Source organism: Moschus berezovskii, chromosome 7 (assembly GCF_049115385.1).
Source record: "Moschus berezovskii isolate FMDL1 chromosome 7, NW_MosBer_1.0, whole genome shotgun sequence".
Lineage (NCBI taxonomy): Eukaryota > Metazoa > Chordata > Mammalia > Artiodactyla > Moschidae > Moschus > Moschus berezovskii.
The window spans coordinates 77,446,961-77,465,474 of NC_142466.1; the positions used below are offsets into that span (position 1 = coordinate 77,446,961).

At 47.6% G+C, this 18,514-nt stretch overlaps 1 protein-coding gene across 2 annotated transcripts in view; it reads right to left on the reverse strand.

The window, feature by feature from the left end:
- The window catches only part of PEBP4 (phosphatidylethanolamine binding protein 4), a 223,696-nt gene that overhangs the window by 110,084 nt on the left and 95,098 nt on the right, over positions 1-18,514 (reverse strand). For both annotated transcript variants that reach the window (XM_055427217.2, XM_055427218.2), the window contains one exon: positions 4,772-4,870. In XM_055427217.2, coding sequence (XP_055283192.1) covers positions 4,772-4,870 — 99 coding nt within the window. The remainder of the gene's footprint in view (positions 1-4,771; positions 4,871-18,514) is intronic.

An 18,514-nucleotide genomic window follows, 5' to 3' on the forward strand; every position in this document is an offset into this window, starting at 1 on the left:
GTTTGCAACCCCAGGGCTAGTGTAGGGCCTGACTTGGAGCAATCATGATAACTTCACAGCAAAATATTATACAGAGTTCTGGGTCCTGTTCTAAGCACCCTTAAGTAAGTAAATCTGTTGTTTACAATGTGGGGACTTCCCTGGTGGCTCAGGGGTAAAGAATCTGCCTGTCAAAGTGGGAGATGTGGGTCCCATCTCTGGGTTGAGAAGATCCCCTGGAGAAGGAAATGGCAACCCACTCCAGTATTCTTGTCTAGGAAATCCTATGGACAGAGGAGCCTGGCAGGCTACAGTCCATGGGGTCGCAAAAGAGTCAAGACATGACTTAGTGACTAAACAACAGCAACAAATGACAGTGTGAGGTCGGAACATTCAGGATCCCCACTTTATAAGAGAGCAAGTAAAAACACAGGTTGAAGAACATGTGTCTCCCTGCACCGCAGCCCCCACACAAAAATCACAAAGCTAACACTGGTGGATTCAAATTCAAACCACAAGTCTGGCTCCAGATTTCTCACCCTGAAACACTGCTGCTGCTGCTGCTGCTAAGTCACTTCAGTCGTGTCCGACTCTTTGTGACCCCATAGACGGAAGCCCACCAGGCTCCCCTGTCCCTGGGATTCTCCAGGCAAGAACACTGGAGTGGGTTGCCATTTCCTTCTCCAATGTGTGAAAGTGAAAAGTGAAAGTGAAGTCGTGTCCGACCCTTAGCGACCCCACGGACTGCAGCCTACCAGGCTCCTCCATCCATGGGATTTTCTAGGCAAGAGTACTGGCCATAGCAAATAATGGCCAATCCATATGTGCTGAATGAGCAAAGAGTACCCTGAATGTCTAGTCCCTTCTGATGGACTCCTCTCTAGCTCCTAGCTTTTTTTTAAGGACTGAAGTGTTATCCTACTCTGTCCCAGATCCCACCAGCCTCTCACTGGAGGGGCTGCTGATATTTCACATATTCCTAAGAAGTGGTTTAAATCTTGTGTCAACCTGGACAAACAGTCCAAAAAATTGGCTCTACTGAGGGGTTCCCATGTCCATGGTGCAGCCCACCACCTAATTAGGTCTGAGTCCCACAGGTGGCGCTAGTGGTAAAGAACTCACCTGCCAATGAGGGAGAGATAAGAGACACAGGTTCAACCCCTGGGTCAGGAAGATCCGCTGGAGGAGGGCAGGGCAACCCGCTCCAGTGTTCTTGCTAGGTGAATTCCATGGACACAGGAGCCTGGCGAGCTACAGTCCATAGGGTCACAAAGAGTCAGACACAACTGAATCAACTTGGCATATACTCATGCCCTATTAATGAGGCCAGCCTAGGTACCACCAAGTTTGCCTCTGTGGTCACTGTGAATCGCAGAGCTACTGTCTTTCTGTATCTGCAGTGACTTTTTGGTATGCCTTATTGCTGACGCCACTTGTTGCTGAGGGTTATGATAACACGCAGGGTTTACTTTTATGGGGTTGAAGATCCTTATCATGTGTTTTATTTACCGAGACAGCATTCCCTCAGGAGGGTCCCTGGAAGCATCCACTTGTAAAATTGGTAACTAGAAGTGGAAGCATCCACTTGTAACCAGAAACAGAGCCCCAGGATGACAAGGGAACCACAGAGATTATGTTTCCCATTATACAGGGAGGGCATGGTGACATGCCTTTGGCCACAGTGGAGTTGATGCAAGAGATGTGGTGTGAACCCTGACCACGTGGGATGGTGGTTTGGAGTTGAGGTACCAGGATTGAAGACCCACCTCTACCACTCATAGCTGAGAGACTGGAATCATTTCCTCTCTGCAGCCTTTGTTTCCCCATCTGTAAAATGGGGATAATGTCTGGTTCACAAAGTGATTGAGAGGATCAATGAAAAAAAAAGTAGTGAAAGTGTTAGTCGCTCAGTCATATCTGACTCTTTTGACCCCATGGACTGTAGTCCAACAGGCTCCTCTGTTCATGGGATTTTCCAGGCAAGAATACCAGAGTGGGTTGGCATTTCCTTCTTCAGGGGATCTTCCTGACCCAGGAATTGAACAAATAGGAAGTTCTAAAAGTGCTTTTCACTTGCAAATTGCTGCACAAATGGGTGATTTTAACAAGGACCCGGGCATTCTGACACTGAGCTCTGCAGTCTTCCTTCCAGCTGCTAAACCCCTCCTGGATGCCCGTGGAATGTGGGTGTCCTGTTCCCTCCACCCTGACCCAAGGGGTGCCCAGGAATCTGCATTTTAACAAGCTTGCTAGCTGATCTGAATGTGCTTTAAAGTTGGGGACCAACTCAGCTGTAGCCGAACACCAACACACAGGAAGTGCTTCTGAGTTTGATCAGCACCCTCTTTTCCTTTGGCTGAGATCCACAACCCGAGACCTACCCGAGTCTGGTTTTTATACCAGCTGTGCAGCTGGCGGAACATGGGGGCCGGTGGTCAGGCTAAGTGGACATAACTGGGGAGAGTTGCTGCTTCCTGCTGGACCCTTGCGTCTGGGCAAGTGGGTGACAATGCAGCGGAAACCCAAGCATCCTCCAGCCCGAGAGAGGGCTGAGGGCTGTACCCGGGCAGGTGGCCCTGGTAAGCTCTATGGCTTAGCGGTCCCACCGGCCAGCTGCCACCTGCCACCTGTTCTGCTTCTAAGCTGGGCTGTAAGGGCTGAAACCACATTTGCACCACAAGGCTGGTGTGAGAAAACCGTCCTGCCCTGTACTGGGGGAGGGGAGTGGGCAGGAGGAGACTTCAGGCTTGGAAAAGAGGCAACTTCATGACCCCAAGGAGTCCTCTACTCTGAAATGTGGCTCAGCGGGTAAAGAATCAATGCAGGAGATGCAGGAGACATGGGTTTGATCCCTGGGTTGGGAAGATACCCTGGAAGAGGACATGGCAACCCACTCCAGTATTCTTGCCTGGAGAATCCTGTGGAGAGAGGAGACTGGAGGACTATAGTCCATGGGGTCGCAAAGAGTTGGACACGACTGAACTTGCATGCATTATCACATTCCATTACGTCCCAGCTTCTGAAATCAGGCCTCAGAGTTGCCCATAGAACCTTCTTACAGGCAGCCCTGTGCGTGGGGGGCAGACTAAATATGATGAGCAGTGTGATGGTCTTTTCTTGAGAGTTTCACCCCTTCGTGGCTGCTGGGGAGTCTTGAGTACACCCAGAGCCTCTGCTCTAGTTTGTGGCAGGATCCAGTATCTTTCCCTTTTGTGCTCTCAGCTCCCCTCCCTCCCCTGATGGCAGGAATCTCCCCTAGCTCTTCCCTTTCACAGGTTTATGGTGTTTCCAAGGCTCTTGGAGAGCAGGGCTTGGCCAGGGGAGTGCGTGGGAGCACTGCTCCTGCCCTCCTTCTTTAGGCCTGCTTGGGTTCTGTTCTGGAAACCGCTGTTGCAAGTCTCCCTGGAGAGAGCCACTATCTAGATTGTCACCGGGGCTGCCCCTGAGAACTGGCTGTCCCCCTGAGCATCCTGCGAAGGATCTGTGGTCACTGGGTGGAGGTTGGTTGCCAGGGTAACCCTCCCACCACCTCCCCACTCCAGTGGTTGTGAAAGCCCTGCCTTGACCAGAAGAGTCAACAGCTACTTCAGACAGATACCCCTTCCTCTGCCCCACAGCTCTAGAAGGAAAAATACGAAGTCCCTATATTTGTGGTATGTGCTGTGTTTTAGAGACTGCTGTTAGTACACGCTCTCATTGGAGGATCATGACAACTATACAGAAGAGTTAACATGGTTCTTATCTTACGGATAAAGATGAAATACCGTTGAGGGTCTCCATGACATGATGGAGATCACTGAGTTGGGAACCAGCCTGGATCCAGACTTAGTCTTTCTAGGTCTGGGTTCCCACCATCTTACGGGGCTGATGCCTTTGCACACGTGATGCAAACGCCATCGGCAGGCTTTCCAGGCAGAAATACATGGGTGTCTGATGACAGTGTGGATTTTCCCCTAGTGCACTGCCACGTGCTCGTGAACAAAAGATTCAACAGTCGAGTGAGATGGGAAAATAGATGCATGTTATGTAACGCGTACTAGGATATTAAAAGCTCTGAAAAGCCCTTCAGTGAGGAATGGGATTAATGCAGTTTAACCCAGAGTCTCCAAAACTTGCCTGGCAATATAGCCTTTCTGGTTTTGTTTTTTTTCATCTAATGCCCCTTTAACAAGTCACCAGATTTGTGTTCCTCAGACCAACTCTGGAAAGGCGGAGCCAAGCACCTTTCTAATTATGGCTGATGACAAAAGGAAAAATAAGGGAAGGTCATTTGTTTCTGTACAAAGAGAAAGGGATGGATCACCAGGCCTCCTCCACGCCCCTTGGCCCATCAGGAGCAGATCCTGCAGGGGTCCCCTGCCATGAGGACCACTTAGAATCACCTGGTGCCCGCCAAAACCCAGGCCCCTGGCAGTGGTGTGCTGAAGCCATTGCTGCAGTTTCAGAAAATTTGCCATTCAGTTATGAAATTGTTGTAACTTGAAACTGGTGACAGTGGGAGTCTTTACAATATAGAAATCAAGAAAACAGTACAAACTGGGGCTCCACCCCTACTTATCCTGAGAACCTGCTTACCTATGTATCACTGATCCTGGGATATCTTCTGAAGTTATTGGGAAACGTGCGCAAGGCTGTGACAGCTGGGTGCTGGGGGCGACCTGACACAGAAGTCCTGGCTCATCAGGGTCCCTGACCCTCCCAAATGAGAGCTGAGAACCCGAGTGAGAGCTGAGAATGACCATCTTCTGGCCCCAGTGCCCGCTGAGTCTGAAAGTGCCTTCTGGCTGCTTACCTTGATATCTGACACCAGCCAATGTCTCCAGAATCGAGCTTTGGGAGAAGACCTGCTGGGGGCGTCGGGGTCCACCATCACTAGGATGTAGGCTGCATCCTGTAACACATTCACCAGAAACAAGTGTAGTGTCATGGCTAGAATTCGGATAGGAAATCTACAAGGTGCGGACACCCTTTTTACCTCAATTCCAGCCTACAGTGGCTGACCCACCCCTGGAGCTTCCTACTCGATTCAGCCCTGTTCTTATGACTTTCCTCTTGTGTCACACGTTGATTCTCAGAGAATTGGTCTATTAAGTAGGCCGCTTAATAGTTTGGCTTTCCCTTTATGAAGAAGAGTCAATCAAGCAAGCATATTTACCCAGCACCTGGAAATCCCTAGCATCATGCCAGGAGCTGGGGAGGAAACAAAGGAAATAGGGCTTCTGTTCTCAAGAAGCTCACACACGGAGTTGGAGCAACCTGTCCATTAATTCAGCAAATACAAGAGAGCTTAGTACATCCATGTCAAGAGCTGTACCAATCGCAAGGAATGCTCAGATTCATTCATCCCTTCAACAAACATTTTCTGAACACCTGATATGGGCCAGAAGCTGTTCTAGGTACTGGGAGTCCAGCAGAGAACAAGACAGTGTGACCAACACTTTCAGGAAGATTTTACTCTAGGTAAGACACACACACACTGAACAACAAAAACCAAGGAAATGCCAGTGTGGGATTAATGATATGAATAAAATAAAATAGAGTAAGTTTGGAGGGAGTAAGAGCTTCCCTGGTGGCTCAGTGATAAAGAATCCGCCAGCCAATACAGCAGACATGGGTTTGATCCCTGGGTTGGAAAGATCCTCTGGAGAAGGAAATGGCAACTCACTCCAGCATTATTGCCTGGAAATCCCATAGACAGAGGAACCTGGTGGGCTACAGTCTATAGGGTCAGGAAAGAGTCAGACATGACTTAGCAACTAAACCACAACAACCACATGCCCCCTTTTCTCACCTGGGGGCCCTTGTGCAATGCATGCCTTGCTTAACCCTGCAAAGAGTTGGACATGACTGAGCAACTGAGCATGAGCATGGAGGGAGTAAGCTTTCTAAGAAGGGGAAACAACCGCTAAAAGGCCTTCAGGTGGGAATGAGTGAGGGTTTGAGCAACAGAAAAAGTGCCATGTGGAGAGGCAAGCCAGAAGAGTGGACGGGGTTGGAGAGGTGGATGGGGTTCTGGCCACAGAAGGCTTTGCAGACTTGAGTGAGGCAGGGGTTTTATTCCAAGTGCAATGCAGAACCACTGGAGGGTATTTTTTAGCCAGGACAGTGATATGCTCTGGTTTACGCTGTTAAAAATAGTCTTGGTGGCTGGATGGAGAGTGAATGGTTGGCAGGAAGCCAGACAGGAAGCTACTGCAGTGGTAAATGGCAGGATGATGGCTTATGGACTAGAATGGTAGCAATGGAGACAAAAGCCAGTAGGTGGACTGGGGAAGTATTTTTAGGGAGCATCGTGGGTCTTGCTGGTGGACTGGACAGTAGGGCAGGGAGGAGCAGGTAGGGAAAGAGAAATGGAGGGGGACTCGGGGTTTTGGCTTGGGCAACTGGATGAACGGAGCCATTTAAGGCCACGGAGAAGACTTGCAGAGGAGACTGTTTGAAGGGGGATCCTGAGGGTTCTGTTTTGGACATGTTATGTTTGAAATGCCTCTTGAAGTCAAACAAGTATCTAAGTCAGAGTTAGGAGTTTGGAGGAGAGGTCAGGGTGGATATATGAATTTTGAAGTCACTGAATCCCAAGGACTGAAGGTGGCCCTTCAATTCATCATAGAATAATGAGATGATTCGTGGAGAGATTAGACCTGGGGAAGAAAAGAGGTCTCATGAGTGAACTCTAGAACATACTAACACTGACAGGAGAGGAGGGTATAGCAAAGGAGACTGTAGCCAGGCAGACGAGGAACCACCTGAAATGAAGGTATCGTGAGGGCTGACACAGAAAATGTGGCGAGGAGGAGGAATTGATCAGCTGTGTTGAATGCTGCTGAAAGGCGGAGCAAGACAAGGACACAGATGTGGCAGAGTGACTGGACAACACGGAGATCTCTGTTATCTTGGCAAGACCAGTGTCAGTGGAGTAGAAAGGACGATGTTGGATTGGAACAGGTGGTGAAGAGATGGGAGGCGAGGAACTGAAGATGGTCATTAAAGGTGATCAAAAGAGAAACTGTAGAGTGAAGGGCAGCCGAGACGCAGAGCGGCTGTTACTAAGTGGGAAGGAAGAGTCAAGAGGTTTATTTCTTTCTAAATTTTTAAAGAGAAGGATGACAGTGAGGCGTGTCTGCAGGCTGACGGAAGTGATCCAGTGGCGAGGGAGGCATAGATGTCAGAGAGCAGAAAGGGGCTTATTGAAGAGCCAAGACTCTGGGAAGGTGGGAGGGGACAGGATCCAGAGCAAAAGTGGGGGACCTAGACTTTGATCGGTGGACGATACAGGTTCAGATGTTAGATGAGAGATGTGGTGAGGAATGAGGAAATTGGATTCTGGTTACTTTTGTTTTCTCCATGAATCAGAGGAGAGGGATTATAGAAAGTTTGGGAACAGAGAAGCTGTGAAGTAGTCACTGGGGGAGGTGAGACATTGAGTATACCATAGGTATGTAGTAAGGTTGTGTGTGTGTGTGCTGAATCGTTTCAGTCATGTCTGACTCTTTGTGACCCCATGGATTGTAGCCCGCCAGGCTCCTCTGTCCATGGGGATTCTCTAGGCAAGAATACTGAAGTGGGTTGCCATGCCTTCCTCCAGGGGATCTTCCTGACCCAGGGATCAAACCCACTCACCTGCATTGGCAGGTGGCTTCTTTACCATTAGCACCACCTGGGAAATCTTCAGTCTACATGAGGTATCTTAAAGAGTCAAGCTCATAGAAGCAGAAAGCAGAAAGGTGGTGGCCAGGGGCAGAGGGAAGAGGGAAATGGGGGGTTGCCGTTCAATAGGTGCAAAGTATGAATTGCATGAGATGAGTAAGTGCTAGAGGTCCACTGGACAAGTCTGTGCCTGTGCTTGATGACATTGTAGTGTACACTTCAAAATCTGTTCAGATCTCATGTTCTTACCGCAAAAAAAAAAAAAAAAAAGATAAAATTTTAAATTAAAACAGAAAGGGAATTCCTTAGAGGTCCAGGGGTTAAGACTTGGCACTTTTCCTGCCAGGGGCTCCAGTTTGATCTATTTTCAGGGAACTAAGATCCCACAAGCTGTGTAATCCAGCCAAAATAAAATAAAATAGAAAGTAATCCCACTTGAAGAAAGCAGGATGGAATCAACACCCCTGTCAAGCATTCTGCAAATCCCAGACCTGGACAATACGCCCTGCTGGCGAGGCTGTGGGGAAGCTTCCTACATTGCCACGGGAATGCAAAAATGGGGCCAATTTATCCTTTGATTCAGCAACCCCATTTCTGTAATATTTTCCCCAAAAGATAACTTGCACACTTATGAAGTGACTTTTGTAGAAGGCATTCATTGCAGCTATGTTTATAATAGCAAAAGTTGGAAATGACGCAGGCATCCCTCAGTTGGGGATTGGTTAATAAACACTGATACACACTCACAATGGAATACTTTATAGCTGGGAAAAACAATGAAGATCTCTCAGATTTGATCTGAAAGACTCTCCAAGATAGATGAGTGAAAAAAGCAAGGTGCAGAACAGTTTAATCTAGCAATTTACTTTTACATAAGAAAGAAAAAATAAACTATTTCTTCACATTGGTTTGTATTTGCATAAACAAACTCTGGAAAGATACTTAAAAAAAAAGATGTGGGTGGTGGTGGGATATGGGTGGATGGAGCAGAGGTAGGATGGAAATCTCTCTTATGTGCCTCTTCTTTCATTTCAATTTTTGAGCCATGTGAATGTATTACCTGCTAAAAATAAACTGAAAAGATAAAATCAAATGAAATGTATAGTAACCACATAGTATTATCTTAGAGGTGTTAGTTCTCATCTCCCTCTATCTGGCTGAGAGGTAAAGGTAGGGAGAGCTCAGGGAATCCTCACTGCATATTTGGAGGTCAGTTAGGTGCAGGGCAGAACAGCGTCCTGGGCTCTGAAGAGAGACACCAGAAGCCTTGTCAACAGGTCACATGCTTTGGCATGATGATGACAACACAGAAGGAGCATTAGATCTGTGCTTGTCCAAGTGAGGTTTTTACACAGCTGTATTGAAGTATAATTTTCCTAACACAAACTTCACCCCCTTTAACGTACGCATTTCAAAAGTTTTTAGTAAATTAATAGAGTGGTGCAATCATCACTAAGTTTCGATCATTTTCATCACCCCCCAAATAATCCTGGTGCCATTTGCAATCACTACCTGTTTCTGTCTTTATCTTCAGCCAACCTCCAATCCATTTCCTGTCCCTATAATCTTCTTTTTTGCCTTTCTTGGACATTTTGGATAAGTGGAATGATAGAATATGTGGTCTTTTGTGCCTGGCTTATTTCACTCAGCATAACATTTTTGCATGTAGCATATATCAACAGGTTATCCCTTTTAATTGCCAAACAGTAATCCATTGAGTCAGTATTGGTATGCATTTCATTTATCCACTTTGTGGACATTTGGGTTGTTTCTACTTTGGGACTATTATGAATCAAGCTGATATGAACATTTGCTGCAGGTCTTTGTGTGGTATTTGTTTTCATCTCTCTTGGGAAAATACCTACAGTGGAATCGCTAGGACATATGGTAAATTTATGTTTAATATTTTTAAAAAACCTGACAAACTGTTTTCTGAAGTGGTCTCACCATTTTGCAATTCCACCAGGAGTGTATAAAGGTTCCAATTTCTCCACATCCCCACTAAAATTTGTTATCATCCGTCTGTCTGATTGTAGCCATTCTAGCAAGTGTAAAGTAGCATTGCATTGAGTTTTTTGTTTATATTTCCCTAATGACAGTGTGTTAGTCATGCAGTCATGTCCAACTTTGAAACTCCATAAACTATAGCCTGCCAGGTTCCTCTGTCCATGGAGTTCTCCAGGCAAGAATACTGAAGTGGGTAATGTCCATGCCCTTCTCCAGGGGATCTTCCCGACCCAGGGATCAAACATGGGTCCTGAATCAAAGTCAGATTCTTTACCTGACTAGTGACATTGAGCATCTTTTCATGTCTTAATTGACTATCTGTATGTCTTCTTTGGTGAAATGACTGTATAAATCTTTTTTCCTCTTTAAAATTTATCTTCTTATTGTTCTAGAAGGAATTTTAGTAGTTGTATCCCAATTGAGAGTTATGGAAAATGTGAGCGGTGGGGAGAATGGAAAGGAAGGAAAGAAGGTGGCCAGAGCTGGATTTGCCTTATCCTTGAACCATTGGCTTCTGCCCTCAACCATCATCTGTACTTGGGGCTGTCTTCTTCCTGTAGCTCACCATGACTCTGATTATTCAGTAGGGAAATATCAACCACAGGGATAGCCATGAACTCGGTGAGCAGACAGCACCCATGGACATTACACCCCCAGGCTCTCGGGCCTCCTGGCCTTCTTCAGGGAAACTGTTGAGCCCTAATCTCCCTGCCTGCCATCCAGATCTTTTCAATGACCACCCCCTCCCCACTATCTCCTTCCCAGCCCTTGGTCCTCACCACAGCATCATGTCCCAGATGCTCTTTTCTCTTTTCCTTGGAGTCAAGGAAAAGAGTTCCTCTGTTCTCCCTCCACCTCCAAACCCATCCACTCTGCCCTCTGGAAATGCCACTCAATAACAAGCTATGTCATCCTCTGTCTCTCTGTAATTGCTCTGCTTTCTTGTCTTTGCCTGCCTTTCCCCTCAGGGCCTCCTCCCCTTAGAGCCCTCCAGTGTTGGCATGTGTTCTCTCGTGCCCCTTATAAACCCCAGGAGTTGTCCTTGCTCCCTGTTGCCACATCTGTGTCCCCACAAGACTTGAAGAAGGGAATGGCAACCCACTCCAGTATTCTTGCCTGGAGAATCCCGTGGACAGAGGTGCCTGGCAGGCTACAGTCCATGGGGTTGCAAACAGTCAGACGTGACTAAGGGACTAACCCTTCATTTCCCCACAAGACTAAGACCTTCTTGAGTGTGTGGATTGTGTCTGTTTCTGCTTACCTCTAAACCTGCATAGATTACAGTGTCCTGCACGTAGAAGACACTCAATAAATATCTTTGAATGAGTAATTTGAAATAATGATTGCACTTGGTCCAAGGGGTTCAATTGTTCACCCATTCATTCATTCCACAAGCACTGACTAAGCCCTTATCATGCATTAAGCACCATGAGGGGGGCTGCTGAGGGTAAGAGATGAGATAGACATGCCACTACCTTCGAGGAGACAGTAGCCTAGTGGGGAGCTAGATATACATGCAAAGAATCTGAGCTCTCAGCAGGCACATTGCTGGGCCTTCAGAAGCAAACTTGAAGAGGTTATCAACTCTGCCATGGGGTGATTGAATAAAGCCTCACAGAGAATGGTGCCTCTGAGCTGGCTCCCGATGAATGGAAGTCTGTCCAGGATGGAAGGCCACACCAGGCAAAGGAAGCAGCGTGTACAAAGCCATGGAGACATGAAAGGCCATAGCAAGTCGTTCTGTGTCTCATCACCAAGTCCCAAGGCATAGGCAGAGAACTAGCGGGGCAGTGGAGGGGGCCAGAAGGGGTTGACAGTGCAGACGGGCCAGGTCCTACATGCCAAGGAGGCTTGTGAATGGGGGTGCAGGGATGACTTAGAGACAGATGGTGGGGTGAGGGGTGGATCCTAGTGGGTACAGCACCATCCAATGAGGGCTGACTAGGCTGATTCATGTGAGGGATGGGACACAGCATGGCACAAGAGTGGTCATCCCCAGAGGCAGGCCAGCATGCCATACCTTCTGGCATTCAGAGATGCCAAGGCAGAGGGGCCTTTCTGATGTGCAGGGGTGCTCTGGGGTCTCTGAGGACCCCTCTTTCCACCTTGCCATTTGAGGAATCTGTGTGTGCCTGCCTTTCCCAGAGAGGAGGATTGGAAAGTATTCTTTGAACAGAATATGATAGGATTTCAGTAGACAGTCCTGAGTCCTAGAAGTGCCACGAAGGTGGAGCTGATATTAATCACATCTTTTATTTTCTAATGGTTTGACCTCTGGGGCCTTGCTGTCCCTGGAGAGGCTGTCGGTTCCCAGAGACAGTACACACATAACTGAGAGCAGTCTCTTCAAGTGCAAATCTACTAATTCAGAGCCTACATCTTCCCCTTTATTGGGCTGAGCCACTATCCTTCAGGCCTACTCATCTGGGGGTCAGCTTCCAGAAAACCAGGGGCAGCTCCTCTGCTTCAGGGTCGACCAGAATTATCTAAACCAGCCAATCCTGAGCATGTCTACCCTGCTTATCCTCCCTCGTCAATTTTTTTTTTTTGCCACAAAAATCACTGTAAGCATTCTTGCCCATGCTTTCTCCTTGTTCCCTCTGCCTCCTGATGGACCTTAGGGCTTCCCCATGTGGCCCTGTGTGGTGTGCTGTGACTCCCGTGTTTAGGGATCTGTGAGTATAATCTGCTCCCTTCATGATCACTGTTTCCATCTGTGTATCTTATCTTAGCCAATGAAAACAAATCCCAGGAGACTTCCCTGGTGGTCCTGTGGCTAAGACTCTGCACTGCCAGCACTGGGATTCAATCCCTGCTTGGGGAACTGGATCCCACATGCCACAACTAAGATTCTGCATGCTGTAACCAAAATAAATAAATCTCGAATGCTTCAGTGAAGATCAAAGGTCCCATGTGCTGCAGCTAAGATCTGGGGAAGCCAAATGAATAAATAAATATATATATTTTAAAAATATCCCATAAGCTGCGACTAAAGATTCTGCATACCGCAACTAAGGCCTGGCACAGCCAAATAAATAAATATTCAACAAACAAACCGACAAACCCCAGGTACATTTTAGAGTAGGGCCCTTGACTCCTTGTGACTCAGATATCCACCAAGCCCATTTGAAGACTATAGGAAACTGGGGAGTAGCTAGCATTGCATTTTTCTCATTTTCTGATGTGATTATGTCTGTGGCTTTGGGCTTCCCTGGTGGCTCTGATGGTAAAGAATCCGCCTGCCATGAAGGAGACCTGGGTTCTATCCCTGGGTTAGAAAGATCCCCTGGAGAAGGGAATGGCTACATTCCAGTCTTCTGGCCTGGAGAATTCCATGGACTATTCCATGGGGTTGCAAAGAATTGGACACAACTGAGCGACTTTCATTCATTATGTCTGTGGCTTGTGGCCTACAACCCTCACTTGTCCTAGAATGAAGGACTGAGCTGATTTGATAAGGTTAAGTGTTCACAGTCAAGTTGAATGGAGAGCCGTCCTCTCCAAAGCGTACTCCTTACCCCTGCCGGAATACCAGAATCCCCAAGGGAGATTTTCCAAACTGCCAAGGTGGATCCTTGGCCTGAGGGAGAGAGGCCCTGGCATTAGCGTCGATGTGGAAGTTTCCCAGGTGACACTGATGTAGAGTTAGGGCTGAGAACCACAGCCCTGAAATCTGGTTCCCCCAAGTCCTTGACCAAATCAGCCACTGACTGAAAGAAATCCAGATTTCCCTCCTCCTTAGTGGACACTCAAGGAAGACCACGTGTCCTCTCTATACAGAGGGCGGGCTTCCCCTGATCCTGGCCGGGGTCCCTGGTACCTGGGGCCCTGGAGATTGAGGGGCTGGAGCGCCGAATCGAGAAGCTGAAGTCACAAACACGAGTCTCCTACTATTCATTATGAGGTTGGTTGGAGTACAAATTTAGCCTATGGTGGGTTGGTTGTGTTTGAACCTCCTCCACACAGTTCTGTATGGGAAATCTAGTTAAGAGCCTTCTTCCTGGGGGAGGTTGAGTGTAACAGCTGTTCCTCACCAGGGCTGATGGGCTCACCAGGATGCAGGCCGGGAGTTGCCCCTTGAGCCTAAAGCCTTTCATCCCTGAGGACCAACTCACATTTCAGGCTGGCATCCAGAAGAACAACATTTCTGTCCAGAGGTGCTGGCAAAGACACTTCCCAGACTGTGTGGACAGAGGCACATGTACCTCGGGCTGGGGTTCATGCCATGCTTTGACACATTTGGGAGGAGGTGTTGTGTAGTCACTGTGCATCAGCTGTCCTTCTTCCTTGCCCCCTCTACTACAGAGGCTGGAAAACTGTAATACTGGATCCCTTAGCTTCTCCTGCATCAAGGGAGCATGTTCTGACCAGGAAGAGGTAGAAGAAAGTACCTGGAAAGCGATCTCTTCCTGAAAAAAAGGCAAAGACTTACTAAGAGAAGACCCTTATTGCCTTTTCCCCTTTCCCCCTTTCCTTCTTCCTGCCTAAAATGTAGATGTGATGTTGGATGTGTAGCAGCTATTCTGTGGCCAAGAGAGGACAAACATGAGGTTACTTCAACCTATAGGCTTAAGATGACAAAGCAGAGAGACAGAAAGAGCTTGGGTCCCTGAGTTGCTGAATCAGCCCATGATTGCCAATCCCTAGACTTCTTGTTGCACAAAACAAATAAACCCTGTAAGTTCATATGGTACGGATTTTTCTTCCTTGTACCTAAACACATGCCTACCTGCCATGCACATCAATTGTTGGTGCTGGTTTTGGTAAGTGAGTGTCAGAGGCTGAATTTCAGAGAGGCATCCTGATGTTGTGAAAAGATTACTCAAGTAAATGATAGAGGACAAAGATTGCAGCCCCAGTTGTTGCTTGTGCATGCTGTGTGTTTGGAGGTAAGTCATTTATGCACACCAAGGTGCAGTTTATGGATCTGCAAAATGGCAATAATATGTGTCCCACACCACAGAGTTATTCTAAAAATAAAATGAGTTAAAGGTATGAAAGTATTTTTAAGACCGTGAAGCATTGTCCATGGGTCAAGTTTTGTTATTGTGAACAAACGCTCTCAGAGTTTGTTCTCAATGGTCCCTGGAGTGGCAGTTACCTTGACAGCCAGAAGACAGCTTCCTCAAGGCCTGTCTCCAACTGTCTGGAGACAGAGAGGCTGAGCTCTCCACATATCTAGCTCTGGACAGGGACACTAGTGCATACAGAGACAACCGTTCCTTCTAACTCTCCCTCTTTTTGTGTTCCCAAAGGGACTAAATTTGCCTGGGAGTGGGACAGATTACAGAACCCTGGAATGCAACAGGAAATGGGCCAAGTTTCCTTAAGCAAATCTAGCCAGTAAACATCTAACAACTCCATGGCACTCCCAGGAGTGGGTGTCCCTCACTCCCCGGGTTGGGGTAATGCGACTCATTCAAGTACAGCTCAGATTGTTAGAAAGGGCTATGTCTCATGGAGCCAAAAACTGCCCTTAAAACTCACAGCTATTCTTCTTTCTGGCATAAAATGAGTCCTTTGCTTCTTGTACATCCCACCCTTCAGACATTTGAAGGCAGGGATCACAGTCTCACAATCACCTTTTTTTCAGGCTGAAGGGCCCTATTTCCTCAGCTACCTGGAGCTGCACTCCACACTGAGTCTACAAAGATGCCCTTGGATGGTTCACAAAACACCACGAGAGACAGACATGTAAACAACTACAGTACACCATGACAGGTTGAGATACACACTTACACAAAGGGCTCTGGGAACACAGAACAGGGAACCAAGCATGTTGAGGCCCAGTGGAGTGGTGAGAAGGTAAGTCTTCAAAGAGAAGGCGGTAGTCAGTGAGGGACAAGAAAGGATGATTTACAGCAGCCGAATGTAGATGGGAGGTGGCGGGTGATACAGTAGTTCAGATGGTAAAGAGTCTGCCTGCAAATGCGGGAGACCCGGGTTTGATCCCTGGGTTGGGAAGATCCCCTGGAGAAGGAAATGGCAACCCACTCCAGTACTCTTGCCTGGAAAATTCCATGGATGAAGGAGCCTGGTGGGCTACAGTTCACAGGGTCACAAACAGTTGGACACGACTGAGTGACTTCACTTTCTTTCTTTCAGTTAAGACCATGGGCTTCCCAGGGGGCACTAGCAGTAAAGAACCTGCCTGCCAATGCTAGAGATGTAAGAGACACAGGTTCGATCCCTGAGTAGGGAAGATCCCATGGAGGAGGGCCTGGCAACTCATTCCAGTATTCTTTCTTGGAGAATCCCATGGACAGAGGAGCCTGGTGGGCTATAGTCCATAGGGTCGCCAAGAGTCAGACATGACTGAAGTGGCTTAGCATGCATGCAGACGGTTAAGGCCATAATTTGCTGTGGCCAGAGTCACATAACTAGGAACAAGGAGCCACTGGAGGGAACATCTGCTAAATAGAGATTATTATTCTGAGTCTACAGATGGGAAAATGAAGTTCAGAAGGATTAAGTGCATCTGTCTGAGGAAATATGTTTTAGCCATGTGAATTCTCCTCATGGCTGTGTGGCCTTGGGCAGGTTGCCTAAACTCTCTGGGCTTCAGATTTATTATCTCTAAAAGAGAGATCGCAATAATCACAGTGATTTTCTCTTGGATTGCTACGCACATTAAGTGAGTTAAATGGCCCAGAATAGCACCTGGCACAAATTAAGCGACCAATAAATGCCAGTCATTGTGAGCCAGGGAATGGTTTCTCTGGGATTTAAAACCATCTCCCTGACTCCCAATTTCCCTGTGCAGAAGGGCAGGCACAGGTCTGGAGGAAGAGGGACAGATTTGATGTTGACTTTTATTCATAACAATACGGTATTTGTTTGCATGTTGCAGATTCCTCTGCACCTAGGTCTCTGGACGCTTGTGTAATTTAAAACATACATACTACAAAGATGTGCTTGTTGGCAACGCATTCCGGCATCTCTGAATCAAGTCCTTCTGCCACTGTGCTGCCCAGTCCTCTGGGGACAGCAGTCCCTCCACAGCATCTGCCTGCTTAAGATGGCTGGGGGAGGGGAGGCTCGTGGGATCCTGGTGCTGTGCCGAGTGGTGAGTTCAAATTCTGGCAAGTTCACTGTGCTCTACCCATTGACCAGAGCCCCCACTCTGGTCCACTGCCACTTTTCTGTCTTTGTAAAGCTGAGGGACTTATTTAAATTTCAAAGCCTCACACGCATTGAAGCAGGAACAGAGATCCCCGCCTGTTGAGTGATGAATTGAGATATTATCTGAGCTGCCTGGGAGGGAGGGTGGGAGGGAGAGAAGGAAACTGAAGGGAGGGAAAGGAGAAGGAGGGCTCACAAGCAATACAGAGCCGGTGGCTCGTTTCTTCAATCAAATTGGCTCCCGGACGACCATATTCATCTCCAAAGATACACTCACCTCCATCCTGCTCACCAGTTCCTCCTCTGACTCGCCTGTTTCTCTGTGAATGGCCCTGACATTTTGTCAGCCACCAAATGAAAAAAGATGAATCATCTTTTGCCTCTTCCCTCTCCGACCGTGCCCCATTCTTTCTGATTTCTAAGCTTAGGTTCTCTCTAGAACCCAGGCTCACTTTTCCTCCTTCTCTCTGACACCCTCGGGTAAAGTCTGAACTAAAGCTTGTTTTCTCAGAGGTTCAGTAAGGCAAGGATTGATTGATTGATTTTTTTTGCCACCCCAGCCATGTGGGATCCTAGTTGCCTGACCAGGGATCGAACCCATGCCCCCTGCACTTGAAGTACGCAGTCACTTGGCCACTAGCGAAGTCCCTGAAACTAGCTCTTGCCTCTGCTATTTCAATAGTCTCTTAACTGGCCCTCTTCCCTCTCGGTCTCCCCTTCTACTAATGCGCTGCTGGCTTGCACTAGAGTAAGCCAGTGCTGACTTGGTAGACCAGTTCTTTGGAAAACAAACAAACAGCCAAACAAAAACAAGCCCTGGCTTGTGGCTCTTGCCCATTTCCACGGTAAATATTCACACCATGGCCCATCCAAGCTGCCAAAATGAGACTGGAAAGAGGAGCACAGAGTTGGCTCTGGCCAGCACACATCTGTCTAAAGAACAGCTTGCCACGGACTTATGACTTCAACTCAAACTTCCCACCCCGGCATCAGACCTTTGATTGCTTGCTTTCAGTCATCCTGCCCAGCTGACCCCACCATGGCCAGACATGGGTACACAAACCGGGCACATTCCCCATCTCCCGCGTGATTCCCCTTCCCTTCTTTTGTGCCTTTATCTGTGCTGTTCTCTCTGTTGTTAATTGCTCAGTCGTGTTGAATTCCTTTGCAATCCCATGGACGTAGCCCACCAGGCTCCTCTGTCCATGGAATTCTCCAGGCAACAACACTGGAACGGGGTTGCCATTTGCCTCTCCAGGGCATCTTCCTGACCCAGGGGTTGAACAGCATCTCTTGCTTGACAGGCAAATTCTTTGCCACCAGTCTCTCTGCTCATTGGAAAATCCTTTCCTTTCTTTAAGACATACCTCAAATACTACCTGACTCCCCTGTGAAGACTTCTGAACCTCTTGAATCAGAGATAATCTCCTTCCTATTTGAACCCCGAGAACATGTTTTATTTGTACCTTAGTAGGGTGCTTGTCAACATCTGTTATGTATCTAGTTATACTCAGGCAGAAATCTCTTAGTCTTTCTTATTAGAGTATGATTTTCTTCTTCTTGTTTTAAAAATAATTATTTATTTTATTTTTGGCTGCATCAGGTCTCAGTTGCAGCAGGTGGGCTTAGTTGCCCAGAGACATGTGGGGTCTTAGTTCTCTGACCAGGGATTGAAGGCTCATCCCCTTGGCAGATTCTTAAGGCAGATTCTTAACCACCGGATCACCAGGGAAGTCCCTCAGGGTGTGATTTTCTTGAA